The sequence below is a fragment of the Leopardus geoffroyi genome, chromosome C3 (genome assembly GCF_018350155.1).
Source record: "Leopardus geoffroyi isolate Oge1 chromosome C3, O.geoffroyi_Oge1_pat1.0, whole genome shotgun sequence".
In the NCBI taxonomy this organism is placed as follows: Eukaryota; Metazoa; Chordata; class Mammalia; order Carnivora; family Felidae; genus Leopardus; species Leopardus geoffroyi.
In genome coordinates, this window is record NC_059338.1 from 78,154,009 (window position 1) to 78,170,104 (window position 16,096).

The following is a 16,096-nucleotide window of genomic DNA, read 5'->3' on the forward strand; positions in this document are numbered from 1 at the left end:
AGCTGAGAGTGTGGACTTGGGGAAAGGAACAGCATCCCTCCCAAAGGAACCCCTCTGGGACAGGAGGGGACGGCGAGCAAGGAGATCTTGTGTCAGAGGGGCTTAGTTTCTCTTGTTAAGGTCAGAGAAGCTCATCAGAGTTCGGGGTGCGTGTGGCGTGTGGTGTTAGGGGCTGGGAAGAACGGGAGTGTTTTTGCAGCTCTGCTGTGGGTCATTCATTGATCCGGCGGAAGCGGCAGTCACCACTATCTACGTACCAGGCATGTGGTTGTTGCCGGTGATGCGATGGCGAGAGAACAGCGTTCGTGCAGGAAAGTTGCTCAGAGTTCGGTGGTGCGGGCGGAGAACCAGACTGGCACTTGGAGGTACGCGGGAGGAGCACCCACCGAGATCACACGGGGTCTGGAGGGAGCTCAGAGGAGTCAGTGGGAGAGGGTGTGGGGGAGTCCCGATGAGGGTCTATAGTATCCGAATTCAGCAGTGGCCGTGGGAGTGGCAAGAAGGGGACAGAGTCCAGAGCTCCGGCGGAAATGGGATTCCCAGGGCCCGGTAGAGGTTGGACGGGGCGAGAGGCAAGAGGGAGTGAGTGGGTGGTGGCCTGGGTCTTGGCTTGGGTGCTAGGGTGGAGGACGGGCCCTGCCAAGCTGAGAACCCCAGGGAGAAGCAGGTTTGGGAGAGGACAGGTTCCTTGTGGTCACCCGTTGAGTTTGGCAGACGGTGGGTGTCCAAGGGGATGTTATCTACCTGGCCGTGGAGCCGGCAGGAGGGCTGGGCTGGAGCCCTAGCCCTGGGGCCATCAGCCTATGAGGGCACAAGTGGATGGTCATCAGGGGACTGGGCGGAAGTTCCTGAGGAAGGCCACTTCTAAGGGAGAGGAGGACGGGTCAGCGATGATAGGTGAGGCAGGGAGACGAAATGAGATGAGCTGGGGTAGAGGCCATTGTTCTTGGGTCTGAGGAGTGTGGCTCATGCCGACCTGAAGGTGACATGGGGCCAGAAAGAGGAGCCATCTAGGGTGACTGAAAGGATCTCTGCGGGGAGCTGGTGGGACATGGCCAGGAAGCAGGTGCCACGCTTGAATTGGCAACCTGAGGGTTTAGTAAAGGGATTCCCCATCAAAGTGTGGTCATGGGGAGACTGTGGATAGCACGGTAGTGGGGTGCTGTTTACGCCCCAGGTATAGAGACAGAGGGGGAGAGTGGCCCCTGGACTCCAAGACCGGTCTGTGGCCGAGGAAGCGACCTCAGACAAGCTGGTGACCAGGAGGGAGCCCAGATCTCCTGCCATTGCCTCCTCCATTGGCCAAACCCAGCGGGAAGCCAGAGGGCAGTGGACCCCCTGGGTGAAGGACAGAGGGTGGGCCTGGAGGGGCAAATGGGGACTTTCTAGAACACTGAGGACACTGGAGTTTTGCCCATTACCCTTTTTTTTTTTTTAAGTTTGTTTTTGAGATAGTGAATGGGGGAAGGGACAGAGAGAGGGAGAGAGAGAGAGAGGCAGAGAGAGAATCCCAAGCAGGCTCTGCACAGAGCTTGATGAGATCTCACGAACTATGAGGTCGTGACTTGAGCCAAAATCGAGAGTTGGACACTAAACCGACTGAGCCACCTAGGCACCGTGCTCATTACTCTTAAAATGGGACCCATGCTGGGTGTCTGCTCCCTGCCTCAGGTTTGTAGTCAGAGCGCCCCCCTGCGTGCGAGGGCACCAGGCCCTGCCGTGGGGGGGGGGGGTGGGTCTTAGCACTGTGGGCGTGCACATCCTTCTGGGAACATCTGCTTCCACATTAGGTTTCACATTCCACCTTGCACTGTGCCATAGCTCTTTTAAACACCGTCTTTTCAAAAGGAAATGAAATATAAAGAATTACGCCAATGTGCTGGGGTTGAAGAGCTATAAGGCACAGATGTCAGGAAATTAGAAGTTATAGTTCCCGGAACGTCAGTGACTCGACAGGGCACACTGGGCCGGGGGGCAGGTGAGGCACGCTCCCGCTGCAGCTCTCTTGTGTTAGCACAGACCCAACGGAACCACGGGGACCGGGCGTTCCGGCCCCAGACGGGGGGTGGGTACGCATGGGCACCAGCCCCACGGCAGCACGCGCGGCCCGAGGGACGGCTGTGCATGCTTCACTGTGCAGCCTTTCCCTTGCTTGAACAGTGATTTGCTTTGCATGCACAGACTGTAAGTTTAGAGAGCTCCCGACCGATGCAGCTGTAAGACAGAGTGTCTGTTGCTCACGCCCTGCGCCCTCCTCCCTGGCCACTCAGGGCAACGACCGTCGTCGAAGTGGTACTTGGCACAGCCCTTCCTCGTGTGTCCTCATCCGCTCATTTTCAAGGTGTTTTCAGGGCCTGCAGAGGTGCTAGTGGCTTAGGGTGGACCGGTGGGGGCGCTGGTGTGGGAGGTGGCGAGGGGGACCCCACCCGTTTCAGCCAGAGAAATCACGCCCCTTTGCCGACTGTTTACGTTGAAATTGCTTAAATAATTCACCTGACAGTGGTCCTGCCGCTCGACACCCTTGATGAGCACCTTCCTGCTGCAGTGAGAGTCATGCTGGGATTCAGACAGTGAATGTCTACACAGCGTGGTGTGAATTTGACGGACAGGGGCCCCTCAACTGAGGGCCTCATGTTCCGGAAGAGCACGGTCATTAGAGCCTTGGAGCAAAAAGTGAAACATAAAAAGATTGGCTACAGGGGCACACGGTGCATACAGTAGTCGAGTTACAGGTGCTCGTTAGGTTAATGCTTAGGAAAGCGCTTTGCACACTGTAAAGTACCACCCGGAAGATGAGGTGGTCTTATCTAAGTACCGGTGTAGTTTCTCTGTCTCTCCAGATTGTTGACCGGAGGAAAACTACCAGACGGACACAGACCACCGTGAGATGTTTCCATCCGAGCCCCAGTGCTGCTGATGGGGTCAATGCTGACCTTTCCTCCTGCGGCCTGGCTGGCCTCCCCGCAAGACCCGCTGGGGTTTTATGGGAGCCAATGCAGTCTGCCTTTTATGCACCTCGGGCAGATTTCAGCTATCGATCTCACTAAAATTACATCCTGTTTTCTGTTAGATCAAGTGTGTTTTCTGAAACGGCTCGGTGAAGATATTTTAGACAAATTGTGCAATTTGAAGATAAAATACGACCTTATGGTGAATTGTGTAATTAACACCTGTGTACAAAGCAGGCCGTTTGGAAGGTGGTTCACCTTAAAAGCAGCATCAGGAAGCTTGGGGTGTAACCTGGGTACTTCCTTCCCCCAGCCCCCAATCAGTGTCTTTATTTCCCACACTGGATGCTATTTATTAAGAGACATCGATTTTCCAGCCATTCCTTGTCAGGCACCCTGCGGAGGCTCAGGGGGTGAGCTGGGCATTCTCTGAAACAAGGGTGAGTAAACGATCCCAGATTACCCATTGGTGTCCGGCTGGGCACCCTCCTGGCAGTTGGGCTTCCCTGAGTGTCTCTGTCTGTCTCAGGAGAGCCACTGTTAGTGCCTTGTTTGCCGTCAGAGACTTCAGTCTGTCTCAGTGCAGGGGAGACAGACCTTTACCTGCGCGAGCAGTGCTGAAACTCTTGCCTTCCTTGCTTACCAAGAATGGCCTTTTCCCAACGAGGAGCTTGGCTGCAGAGCGGAGGAGCTGGGCATGCCCCCCACGAGCTGGGATGGGATCTTCGATGCCGGGCCCCGGGTGCAGAGGCTGGCCCGGCCACCTGTTGTGCTAGGGTCTCCAGCTGTGCGGCTGACTGCGCCGTGTGCCTTAGTGTGGCCGGCAGATTGGCGGGGGGCGTGGGACGTGATGGGGAGCACAAGGCCTCTGAAGCGCTGATGGGGACTCGACCGAGGCCACACTGAGCAAGTGCCAGCCTTTATTTCCCCCCTTAGCCTTCCGCACAGATGGGCCAGGCCCCCATTAGAGGGAAATGGGCGGGGGGGAAAGAGGTTGTTTACGGGCGGTGTTCGGGTGCCGTGGTCCGTGAGCGTCTGTAAGCCAAGCACTGTCCCCAAGGAGAGAGCAGAGAGAGGGCCAGGCCCGTGTGTCCTCACGGCCATCTGAAGACAACGTTGGCCACCGTGGGGCCTGGCTGTTTGGTTGGTTTCTGTCCATGTGCTCTATCAGGGGCAGGAGAGGGCAGGGAGAAGGCCTCACTCTGTTGCGGACAGACTCAGGGATGATATTGGGTTTGCCTCCTAATGGGGGAGGGTCTCTTGGTCCTGTCACCTCTCCCCCTCACTGAGCCTTGTCTTTTTTATTTTTTAATTGTTTTTAATGTTTTTTTTTTTTTTTTTTGAGACAGAGAGAGACAGAGCATGAGCAGGGGAGGGACAGAGAGAGAAGGAGACACAGAATCCAAAGCAGGCTCCAGGCTCTGAGCCGTCAGCACAGAGCCCGATGCGGGGCTCGAACTCACAGACTGCGAGATCATGACCTGAGCTGAAGTCGGACGCTCAGCCGACTGAGCCAGCCAGGCGCCCCGAGCCTTGTCTTTATAATGGGCTTAGGGACCCAGCAGCTTCATGAGGGGCCGAGGACCAAAGACGGTGATGACAGTGTAGCATGCTGAGGGCGGGGGCGCTGGTCAGTGTTGGCTCACCTGTCGAGTGGGTGAGCCTCGGAGCTCTCTGCGGGTAGGAACGGGCCTGGTTCTTCTCGGGTCCCCGGAGCCCGGCACAGGGCCAGGCCCCCAAGGGGCCCTCTGTTGTTCTCTGCTTAACAAATGGCTGACTCTGCTGCCTTGTGAAGCATGAGGCCCTGCCCTCTCTCCACTTTATGGAGTCCCTGCAGCGTATCAGGCACTGATAGGCTTCCTGCACAAAGGGCTAAATTCTGCCGTGCTCATTGTGCTTAGATCCCTGGGGAGGGGTGGGCAGACAAGTAAATAAATGAGCCGTGTCACAGTGACCGTCCTCACTGGTAGGAAATGGTTGTGTGAGTTGTGTTTGTTAGATCAGAACTAGCTCACTAGACTCCACGCTGTGGACCTGCCCAGCTCCCGCGTGCCTGATTGCCTTCTAGCTTACTCTGTGATATACCTATTTGTCAAGTCTTCAATATCCTGAATGTCCCCACTAGCCGTAAACTCCAGGAGGCAGGGGTCTTTCTCTGTTCCGTACACACAGTGTCCCAAATGCCTAGGACAGCGCGCGGCTCTCCATAATTATCCGTGGAGTGAACTGTTGGCTCGTAAAGAACAAATACATTCTGTAGTCCTTTGATAATTCCAAGGAACTACTTATTTCTTTTGTGCATAAATGATGTTTTGTTTAAGAAGCACAGACACGGAGAAAATCTGGAAACAGGAGGAGAACGAGAAGAAGTCAGCTTACAAAGAGAATGTTTTATTAAGTGGTAGAAAATTATTGTTGAACTTGCTATTAGAGATAGAAATTCTGTTTTCAGAAGAGCGGTGTTTGACATGAATACTTAACCAGAGTGAGGAGAGGGTAACTAGGAAGCAGGCAGAGAAACTGAAGAGACAGGCTTTGAAGTCAGGCCAAGGTTGACTTGACCCTCCCAAGTCCACAGCCAGGTGGAGTCCTGAAAATAAAAGTGAACGTGTCCATGGAGCCTGGTGGTTTAATTTGCCTCGGCTTCCAGAAATGCTGGGTCTGGAGCGAGTGTCTCCATGCGTGTGCCTGAAGGAAGGACAGTGCTGGGAGACTGGGTGGCGAATGTGGGCTGAGAGCCGGGACTTCTCAGGGAAGTTTCCTCGTGAGGTCTTGGAGCTCTCTCCTCTCTCGACTCCCAGAGGACCCGTGATGTCGGCCGTAGGGCCCGCCTATGATTTTACCGTCAGAGACTGGGAACCAGGACCCCCCCCCCCCGCCCCCGCCATGCTGCACCAATGCTACACGTCACATCCAGAAACAACAGGAGACTGGATGGAGGGAGACTTGAGAAGCAGGCGGCAGGGGAGGAAGTGGGGAGACCCTCAGACGTGCCTAGTGCCACTTTCCACAGATAAAAGGTGAGCACCTACTGTGTGCCAGAGCTGTGGCTGGGAATGAAAACTAGGTGGTAGTGCCGGCCATGATAGAGCCGGGCCGGGGGCTGAAAGACGCATGGCTTCCGGGGACGCCACAGACAACCCAGGATTTCTCCATGTAGACGTCTGTGTTCGTAGCCCGGAATCTCTGGGTAGCGTCCAGGGTCGTGGCCTGTGTCTGCCGGTCTTTATTCAGCCTACTGGCTTGCCCCTCTCATGCATGGTGTTTTACCTGGAGTTATTTGCTCCTCCCTGAATGCACATGCTGCTTTTTCTGTGGGAGCCTTGTTCTTTCCATAGTGCTCCAGTGCCCAAGGGATCATGTCACATCATCCCCAAGAATCATTCCCAAGGCTGCTGAGGACAGTGCTCACTGTGTGGTGCCCGAGTCCATGGGAAAAGAGTCTTTGGAAGCTCTCGAGAATGGAATGTAGCTGAATGGGCTGTGGATCCATGTTGGGTGAGGCCACAGAGAATTGATGAAGGACGTACATTTGGGGAAGTCTTCAATGGGGAGTATCTTAGCATCTGTTCCCCCAGATGCAGCCTTGGCTGTGGACAGTTTATGGGATGGTGATCCCAGGCAGCAGAAGTGAGGGAGTGGGGAGATGCGATAGGGGCTGAAGAGAGCCAAGGGTTTGTTGTTGGGCTCACTCCTTCAGTCAGTGAAACCTCAGCTCTTCCAGAATCTTGAAGCTTCAGATGGCTTCCAGAATTGTCCACCCAAGTCAGGAGCCCAGAGTGGTCATGTGTTGGCTCCCATCCCTCATTGGTTGAGGGTTGCCCTCCGCCATATTGAACCGTCTTCACTTCTGGGCTGCAGGGGCTCAGCTAGGACGCCAAAGGACACCCTGTGCAGCAGAGGTGGGATGCTGGAAGACCAGGTAAGTGTGAGCTGTCCTGTGTAGCTGCTGCCAGAGTCGGGTGTGGGCCAAGGGGACACAGCGAGAGCCCCACTGGCATTTCAGCCAGGGAACCAGAACTCGCACAAAGCACAAACTGGTCTCTGGTGTCTGTCCAAGAGGGAGGACTGTGCGTAGTATTCCATTCCCCACTGTCTTACTCATATTTTTCTTTCACTGCCCCATATTGCTCATTCCTCCACCCCCTTTTCTCCCTGGCGCCTCCTTTCCACAGCGATGCTCCTCAAGGAGAGGCTCTATCTCCCTGGGAGGGGCTTCAAATTTAGAGATGCAAACGTTGCCTAGTCTGATCTCCCAGGTGTTGCAGACTCTTCCCCACAGTGTGACAAATGGCATCTGAAGCTTCCTTGAAAACCGTCATCGGAAATGCATCACCAAAAACCACCCTTTCCTTGTTGGACAGCTCTGACTGCTGGAAATTTCTCTCTTCTGCTGAAATCTGTTGCTGACTTGTACCCACTGGTTCTCGCCTGGCTTTTTGGAGCACAGCCGTGCAGGTCTCCTTTGTCCCCTAGGGTAGGCCCTTTCTCTGCTACAGGCCTACGTCAGGCTCATAAAATAAGGAGGCACGGACCCGTCCTGCAGGAGAGTCGCAGCACAGTGAGGCATCTGAATAGAAAATCGCAAAGCAGTATGGGAAGTCCAGCCATTGCTGTAGTGGTATGTTGGTTGTGTGTGTGCGCGTGTGTGTGCCTTTCAGTTTGCCATTCGGACAAGCAGAGGCTGTGGCGTGGGGGTGTTGTGTATTACCTGTGTGCAAGGTACAGAGGGGTATTTGGTCAACTTGTCACCCAGTATTGTAGCCCAAAGGGGTGAGCAGTAACTACTCGTGTGGGTGTGTATTTGAGTCATGGCCTTGAGGGTTCAGGGGTCGCGGGAGAGAAGATTTATGGCAGATCTTGGAGTGCTTTATCTAGTACTTTCTCCTAGTGCAGACGGGAGGGAAGCCATGGAAGGGTTTGAAGGGGGGGGGCAGTGACAGGGACAGATGTGAATTTTGAAGCGATTCACTCTGGATTCAGGAAGGAGAATGGTTTGGAGGTGTGTCAGTCAAGATGACTTTTAGCAGAGGCACCAACTGAAGACGTGTTTGAGGATGAGGATGGCTGTTCATTGGGGTAAAGAGGCATCTGGGGACCAGTGGTTCCAGGGCGGGCTCAGCCGCCATCACAGTCTCAGGGGCCGTGTTTCCCTTTGAGATCCTTGAGGCATCGACCCGTCTTTCGCTTGCTCTCCTGTAGTTCCTGGGTGTTTACCTCTGTTCCAAGCAGTGCACACGGCAATGCCTGGCTGAAGAAGAGGGACGTTTCTTTCTTCTTAGGGAAGAAAGCTGCTCCCAGAAGCCCCCTGGCAGCCTCTCCCCCAGACCCCCTTCGCCACACTGAGGTCCTGTAGCCCCAGCGGCCGGGTGGCTGTCCCCAGAGCGGGAGGGGCACTGCCCTTGAGGCAGGCACGGGCACCGGGGGTGGGTCTGGTGGCCGGAGCGAGGGCACTGATGGGGGAGGTGAGATTCTTACCCTCTCCCCTCCTCCCCCTGGGCCAACCCAGGCTCTTCCAGATCCTTATGTGCTCCGTCCACCATCATCATGGTGCTCAGCTCTGCAGTGCGTTCCAACATAGGATGCCGACAGCAGAGTCAGGATCTAGCTTATCCGGGGCACAGCCAGGAGCTCCCTTCTGCTTGTGCGGGCTAACTCTGTGTGCGTACTTTTGGTTTTTTAAGTTGATTCGTGCTGTTAACCCGGGTTCTGCTTATGGCAGGCTCAAATTCACAGGGTGCTGCTCTCGTTGTTGTCGTACGTGAACATATCTCTTCCTGCTGTGTCGCTCATGAATTGAATTGTATCCCTTGGTGAGTCTGTTTATAAAGTGACACATGATTTTAAATGCAAACAGTCCCTTGGTAAGTTGTTCTTGCCTCTTCATAGCATCCAGTATATTCTCCTGTTGCTTATGCACACGTGTCACCCACGTGACTGTGACGCAGGCAACTTTAGGCTCTTTGAAATGTTTTTAATACGGCCACTAAAAAATGGTCTAAAAACATTCCCGTCAGGCCTGATGCAGGTCAGACGTCACAGGATGTAAGCACTGGCCGTGACTTCGCAGGTCACTCGTTTTGCCCTGTGTCTTCTGCTCCTCAGGGGTCGTCTTGCTCTTCAAGGGGTGGACCTGTATGATGGTCCTTGACTTCTCCCCTTTGGCCTTGGAGAGTAACGCACAGTCTGTGTGATTCACGATCTCATCTGCTGGTTTTTCTCTTCGCTTCAATGTTAACAGGCTTAGTACTGACGCTAATTACGTGACTAAGGACCTGCACCGGTCCATTAAATTCCCTAAGACAGCTTCCACCAGGTTGAAACATGTTCCAAGTACTTGGTCTATGGGGACAAACGTAAGTGTTTGTCTTGATCAGTCTGCCCCATTAGCCACGTTTTTTTCCTGGCGTCATCTTGGGAGCGCTTTCCTCCCCCCAGCAGCCTTCCCCACGAGTTTGTGTCTCCGCATTGTATCTTGTCCCGTTGGTTGCTACATTTATGTGCGGGTCTGGCTGTCGGCCGACCTGCATCGTGGGAAGCAGGGACGTACGGAGCTGCCTCAGGCCGTCTCCCCTTTGGTTTCTCCCGTTTTCTCCAGCTTCTGCCTTATCACTGCACCGTTCCGACCTCACCTGCGTGATGCCCCATGCCAGCGCTTTCCGGGGCCCTACTGTCCGTCCGCCTGTGCGTCTGTCCTGCAGCCATGCACCCGCCCCGCGTGCGTCTCTGCCAAAGGGCTGTGTTCCTTCCACTTGTCATGACGTCCCGAAGAAGGGATTCTCGGGCAGGTTAGTTCAGGTCTGTGTGTGATTCCAAGACCGAAAACTCCTTCCCCTTCCTTCCTGTATCTCCTCTGGAATCCGGAACCGCATGCATTCAAGCGATCACGCGTCCTTTTATTCCTCACTTTGGTGTTGAAGTCTTTCTTCCCCCTCAGGCTACTGCCAAGTGTCGCCGTGCGATGTCGGCCACCGTTCCTTCTGTGGCTGGCGTCTCCATTCTTCAGTGGGTTTAAGTGTCCTTTGAACCCACCCAATTCACCCTCCCCGTGGCGGCAGATGTTTAAAGCACAGATACGGGTTAGCCCTCCTCCCACATAAACTGTGGCTCACCGTTGCCTTCCTCGGTGGCAGGGGGGTGCTGTGGGTGAAATGTGGCCGCAAACGCGTTTCTCTTGGCTCTCCCATTGTCTTAAGATCTTTTAGATTAGGGCCGACCTTGGGGCGCCTGGGTGGCGCAGTCAGTTAAGCGTCCGACTTCAGCCAGGTCACGATCTCGTGGTCCGTGAGTTCGAGCCCCGCGTCGGGCTCTGGGCTGATGGCTCAGAGCCTGGAGCCTGTTTCCAATTCTGTGTCTCCCTCTCTCTCTGCCCCTCCCCCGTTCATGCTCTGTCTCTCTCTGTCCCAAAAATAAATAAACGTTGAAAAAAAAAAAAAATTTAGATTAGGGCCGACCTTGAAGCATCTAAAGATTTCATGTAAAAAATTGGAATTCTCGGTCTCTTTCTGAACAGCCCAAAGATTTGATGACCTTGTCCTAAGACCTGACAGGGTGGCCCCAGCCACAGCTGGGGCCTGTGCTCCGTCACCCGAGTCCTGCTTGGCAGCTTCCCTTGCCCACGCTGCTAGACTCGCATCCGTGGGCACTGGAGTTTCCTGCCCTGCTCTCCCTGAAGGAGGGTCCCAGACCTCTCAGGGGACTTCGGGCCCTCTGGAACCTAACTTTCACTCCCTCTGCTGGTTTTATTTCCACCTCCCTGCTTCTCCATGAAGCTATAGCCACACAGCACGCACGCTAAGCTAATGGTTTCCTGCTTGTCTTTGCTGTCTTTTCTTACAACGGGATGTTGCCATTTTTTAAAAATTTTTTTTTAACATTTATTTATTTTTGAGACAGAGAGAGACAGAGCATGAACAGGGGAGGGTCAGAGAAAGAGGGAGACACAGAATCCAAAACAGGCTTCAGGCTCCAAGCTGTCAGCACAGAGCCCGACGCGCGGCTCGAACCCACGTACCGTGAGACCATGACCCGAGCCGAAGTCGGACGCCTAACCGACTGAGCCACCCAGGCGCCCCATGGGATGTTGCCATTTTTATTACCATACCCACTCCTTTGTTTCACACCCTTTTTGCATGACCTGTTCCCCAGTGTTCCCATCACTTCACAGATGCTTGTGTTTACAGTTAATGGAAGGGTTGGTTCCCCAGAAAGCCTTTCCTGACTTCTCGAGTGGATCCTACCATCCCTTCTCATTTCACTTGGCGTGCGGCTGACTGCCCCCCTCCCCACCCCCAGCCCCCACCAGACTGCAGGGCATTTGAGGGCAGGGTCTGGGTCTGTGGCTTACTGGTCTTCGTATCCCCCACGGAGGGTACCTAGTAATTGTAGCTTGAATGATTTCTTCCTGGGCTATAAATCTTGGGAGACTCTATCTTCCTTAATGACTCTGAAGTCTGGTAGGCGTCATGAAAACAAGGTGAGGGGTCATGCCTGCTTTATCAACACTGTATCCCCAGTGCCTCGATGGTGGCCTGTGGCCTCAGTGCCGAATTTACTGAATCAGGTGAGAGACTGAAGAATCAAAGACGATGCCTGAAGTGTTGGAGAGGCCTGCGTAGCAGTGAGGACCCAAGTGTATATATCACACACATATATTTCTTTTACTGTCGCATAAAAAGGTTATGTGCGCGCTCCAATTCTATGACTGATATAAAAGGATATTTTATACATCTCAGTATTATTTGACCTTCAGGTGATGAATCTGACCTTGAACTGGAAAGGAAGTATAAGGAGGATGATCGAGAAAAGACTCCAAGGAGGCCGCGGACACAGAGGACGGAGAAAGTCCAGAAGATCTCCTCGGGAAAGGAGGCCGGGCAGGTTTCCGGAGTGAAGAAGCCCATCATAAGTGTGGTTTTAACGGCACACGAAGCTATTCCAGGTGAGCACAGCGAGCGGGACGGGGCCAGAGAAGAATGTTGTGCTGAGTCCATACTGGGCAGTCTCACTGCTTGGACCCCGTGGTCCCGGGCAGGGGCTGCTGCTGTCGCTGCCGCAGACACGGTCAGAGGAGCAGCAGCCACGGAGCGTGTCTTTCCTTTGCCCAGTCCCTGGACCCCTGGCCCAGTCCCTGTCCTGGGTGTGCCCCCTGCTCACTGTGTTGAGCGGTGCGTCCCCCGTGTGAGACAGACCTGCTGAGACCAGAGGGATGCAGCCCGCTCCCGGGAACCCATGTTCTCCGGTTCCCTCCGCCTAACTTCTGTCCTGCATTTTTAGTGTCTCCATCAAATGTTTTATAATGCTGGAGATTTCTGTCTGCATTTCCTTTCACATAAAGCAGCCTGTGGAGATTTTATAGTACCTTTTTTAAAAAAAGGCCTCTTTCAGGAAGGGATACTTCAGACAAAAAGCAGTATGATGTGATAGTAGGTTCCAAAGTATAATAATGGTTTTTTCCCTATCCATTTCGGGGGCTAGTTGTCAAATGTATTTTAAAATCAAGTGTAGGATTTTAAGAGCAGCTGCAGCCATTTAAACAGTCCTTTCCAGTGGAAATAGTAACTCCTTATTTAAGGTGAAAATGCCAGATAAGTGCCTCTTTACACTTCGATGCGGAGTACGATGATCATTAGGAAATAAAAACACTGGGCGAGAGGAACCTTCTGCAAGCTCACTTCACCTGCGCTAGCCTGCTTCAGAGCAGTGTCAGTCTGGGAAGAGAAACCTCGGAGAGGGGTGGCTCCTGTTCTCAGCCGTCTCTAGACGAAGTTCCCACAGTAACGTCTTTAAAATGGGCGGTAGGCTTTCAAGATTTCTGCAAGGGGGGTAGATGGATGTTTGCTGTTCTAGATCCGGGGACAGATTGGAGCCTTTCCTTCACTGCACTGGATACGTGCATGTGCGTGTGTCCACACACGTGTGAAGTGTCCACTGCTGTGCAAGGTCTTTGATCATTTCGCATCATAGAATTGCACAAGCAGAGGGACCCTTGAGGTTTTCCACTCCAGACCCGTCATTTGCTAGGGTGGAAATGGAGGCTGATGGTAAGGTCATGCCATGTTTGGGACTGGACCCTTGACAGCTCGGATTCCTGTTCACGGCCGATGCCACTGCTCCATACTGTCTTGGTGCGGTTTTACACTTATTTGCCTTTATACGGGACCTTATTTACCTTTATACGGGATTTACCTTATTTACTTTATACAGGATTTACCTTATTTACTTTATACAGGACCGCTTACAGGTGGTCCTGTATAAAACCCGATAGGTAAACACATACGTATGTATGTCCCCGTCTTACGTGTTTTTGTCTTTTTCATAGATCAAAGGGAATTACCTCAGAAAGGTGTTCTGGTAGATTATTAGGAAACTTGCCCTTCCCACCCCAACACACACACGCACACACACACGTTAAACGTGTGAACTGCAGGAAAACCAGTACCTGGTAAGGGTACTGTATACAGTGAGGAAACATTGCTGGGGCTCCACTCCCGTAAGGGGTGGGATCTGGGACCTCCGCGGTGCCCCTTCAATGTGTGGTGCCTTGTGCCTTCATCTCAGGTGCCACCAAGATCGTTCCAGTGGAGGCCGGGCCCCCGGAGACGGGCACTGCAAACCCCGAGGCCACCCCGGCCGACCTGGCGCCTCGGAGAGGGTACCAGGAGTACGCCATCCAGCAGACGCCGTACGAGCAGCCCATGAAGTCCAGCAGGTAAAGTGTGTGTCCCGTGTGACCTCAGCCAGAGCTGGATTCTGGTGATGGCTGTGGGGGCTAGAGGACCAGCATGTTAGCGTCCCAGGACTGTGTTTGCAGACTGGGTTGTAGAGGACACGGGTTCCTCGATGTAACCCGGGAGTTGGACTCTCCATTACGGTGCCTGTGTGTTGACTGAGCCCGGGTTGCTTCTGTGAAATGCATGGCAGATCCACTTGCTCTAGGACCTGAGCACCGACTGGCTTCATGAAGGGGGAGCAGTTTACTTACGTCAGACATATGTTTAACCTTAATAAAAAGAGGTGTAAGTAAGGCCTTACTTAGTACGTTTGCTGATTTTTATTTATTTACTAAAAAAAATTTTTTTTAAGGTTTTTATTTATTTTGAAAGTGAGAGAGACCATGTGCACACATGTGCACAGGTCGGGGGGAGGGGCAGAGAGAGACTCCCAAGCATGCTCTGCACTCGTGTGGGGCTTGAACTCACGAACCGTGAGATCATGACCTGGGCTGAAATCAAGAGTCAGACAATGGACTGAGCCACCGAGGCGCCCCACGTTTGCTGATTTTTAAAGTTGCACATATTATAATGAAAAAAAAAATCTTTATTCCCTCCCCATTTTCAAAAGTAACACTTGCTGGGGCGCCCGGGTGGCTCAGTTGGTTAAGTGTCCGACTTTGGCCCAGGTCCCGATCTCACGGTTTGTGAGTTAGAGCCCCACGTCGGGCTCTGTGCTGACAGCTCAGAGCCTGGAGCCTGCCTTGGATTCTGGGTCTCCCTCTTTCCCTGCCCCTCCCCGTGCTCACACTCTGTCTCTCTCTCAAAAATAAATAAACATTAAAAAAGTTTTTTTAATTAAAAAAAGTAACACTTGTTATTTTCTTGTGGAAAGTTCCTTCACCCTGGATGATGTAGTTAATTAAAGTAACCCATAGTTCTTCTTCTAGAGGCAACTACTGTTGCCACTGTAATTTTTTCATGATATACTAAAACATAGTGCTTTAATTATGTTACTTTTTTCTAATACAAAATACCAAGTGCATTGTTATCAACTTTTTTTTTTTTAAACTTAACCACACCTTAGGGACACCTGGGTGGCTCAGTTTGTTAAACGTCTGACTTTGGCTCAGGTCATGATCTCGCAGTCCGTGAGTTCGAGCCCCGCATCGGGCTCTGTGCTGACAGCTCAGAGCCTGGAGGCTGCTTCTGATTCTGTGTCTCCCTCTCTCTCTGCCCCTCCCCCACTCGCACTTTGTCTTTCTCTCCCAAAAATAAACATTAAAAAAAACCCACAAAACTTACCACACCTTAAAAAATGTTTTTGATACATAGTTTTAAAAAAAGTATCTGCTGTACTGTAGATCTGGGTGCACTGTAGTTTGTGTAGCCAGGTTTTGCTTGATGGGCAATGTTGTGCTCAAGGGTCTCGGACCTTCATCTTTCAGTTCTTCTTCACGACTTCCTGTGGGGTGAATTGCTAGCATTGAAATTGCTGTCTCAAATAGTAGAGAACTTGTAACTGTAACCAACATTGAAAACCATCCTCCACACACATTGGGTCAGTTGACAACCCTTAGTGAATGCCCAGGTGCCTTTTCTATACCCTCCCCAGGGTCTCAGTCTCACCACCTGTGATAGGTACCTGCTGGGGTGGGGGTGGGGGGTTAGCAAACTGCACCTGAGCTCTGCAAACATTTTTCCAGCCGAGACGAAAGACAAAGAAAATGCCAGTTGCCAGTGGGTTTCCTCTGTTTCTAGAAGAGGGGAAATGAGGCGTTCTTGAAGAGAGCATAGCTTTTAGTGCCAAACAGACCTGGGCTGGCTCTAGACTTTTCTACCACGGTTCAGCTCAACAGATTAAATGCCCGTTATGTGCCAGGCACTGGGGATGAGAGAGAACAGGACAGACGCCCTTTTGCGTGGAGGAAGCCTTTGCTCTGTTGTATTTGACTCAAGTGGATGTGCCTCTGAGCCTCTGTTATTCCAGCCGTAAGATCGTCTAGTAGAATCTGACTTAGTTTAGTGGTGAGAATAAATGATAAACCATATGAACATGGTGTCATGTGGGATGCTTCATTAGTTCGTAGCCTCAATCCTCTGTGCTTGCAGCTGTGGGCAAGTGAATTTATTGATGAAGTTGTAAAAATACTCATTCCTTTGGCAAAACTGTCATGGAATTAAGTTTGAAGAACATTCTGGTGTCAACTTAGGTTGATTTGTAGACCCTAGCTAATTATTTTCACACTCTTTCAAAATCTGCTGGGGAGGGGTTCAGCTAACTGGTCATCTAGTTAGCCAGCAAATCTATGCAATATTTAATCAACAGGTTTTGGCTGTATTTCAGCTGTCATGCATTCTAGTAGTATAGCACAAATTACAAAATTGTTATGAAAGAGGCTTTTTTTTTTTTTTTTTTTTTGGCATGATGATGTT

The 16,096-nt window shown here is 52.3% G+C and overlaps 1 protein-coding gene across 7 annotated transcripts in view; it reads left to right on the forward strand.

The window, feature by feature from the left end:
* ZFAT (zinc finger and AT-hook domain containing) overlaps positions 1-16,096 on the forward strand; it is a 350,430-nt gene that overhangs the window by 154,771 nt on the left and 179,563 nt on the right. For all 7 annotated transcript variants that reach the window (XR_006706155.1, XM_045453585.1, XM_045453587.1 and 4 more), the window contains 2 exons: positions 11,701-11,889; positions 13,509-13,659. Coding sequence is in view for 6 of the 7 variants with exons in the window: in XM_045453585.1 (XP_045309541.1) it covers positions 11,701-11,889; positions 13,509-13,659 (340 nt within the window). In the remaining variant the exon portion in view is untranslated. The remainder of the gene's footprint in view (positions 1-11,700; positions 11,890-13,508; positions 13,660-16,096) is intronic.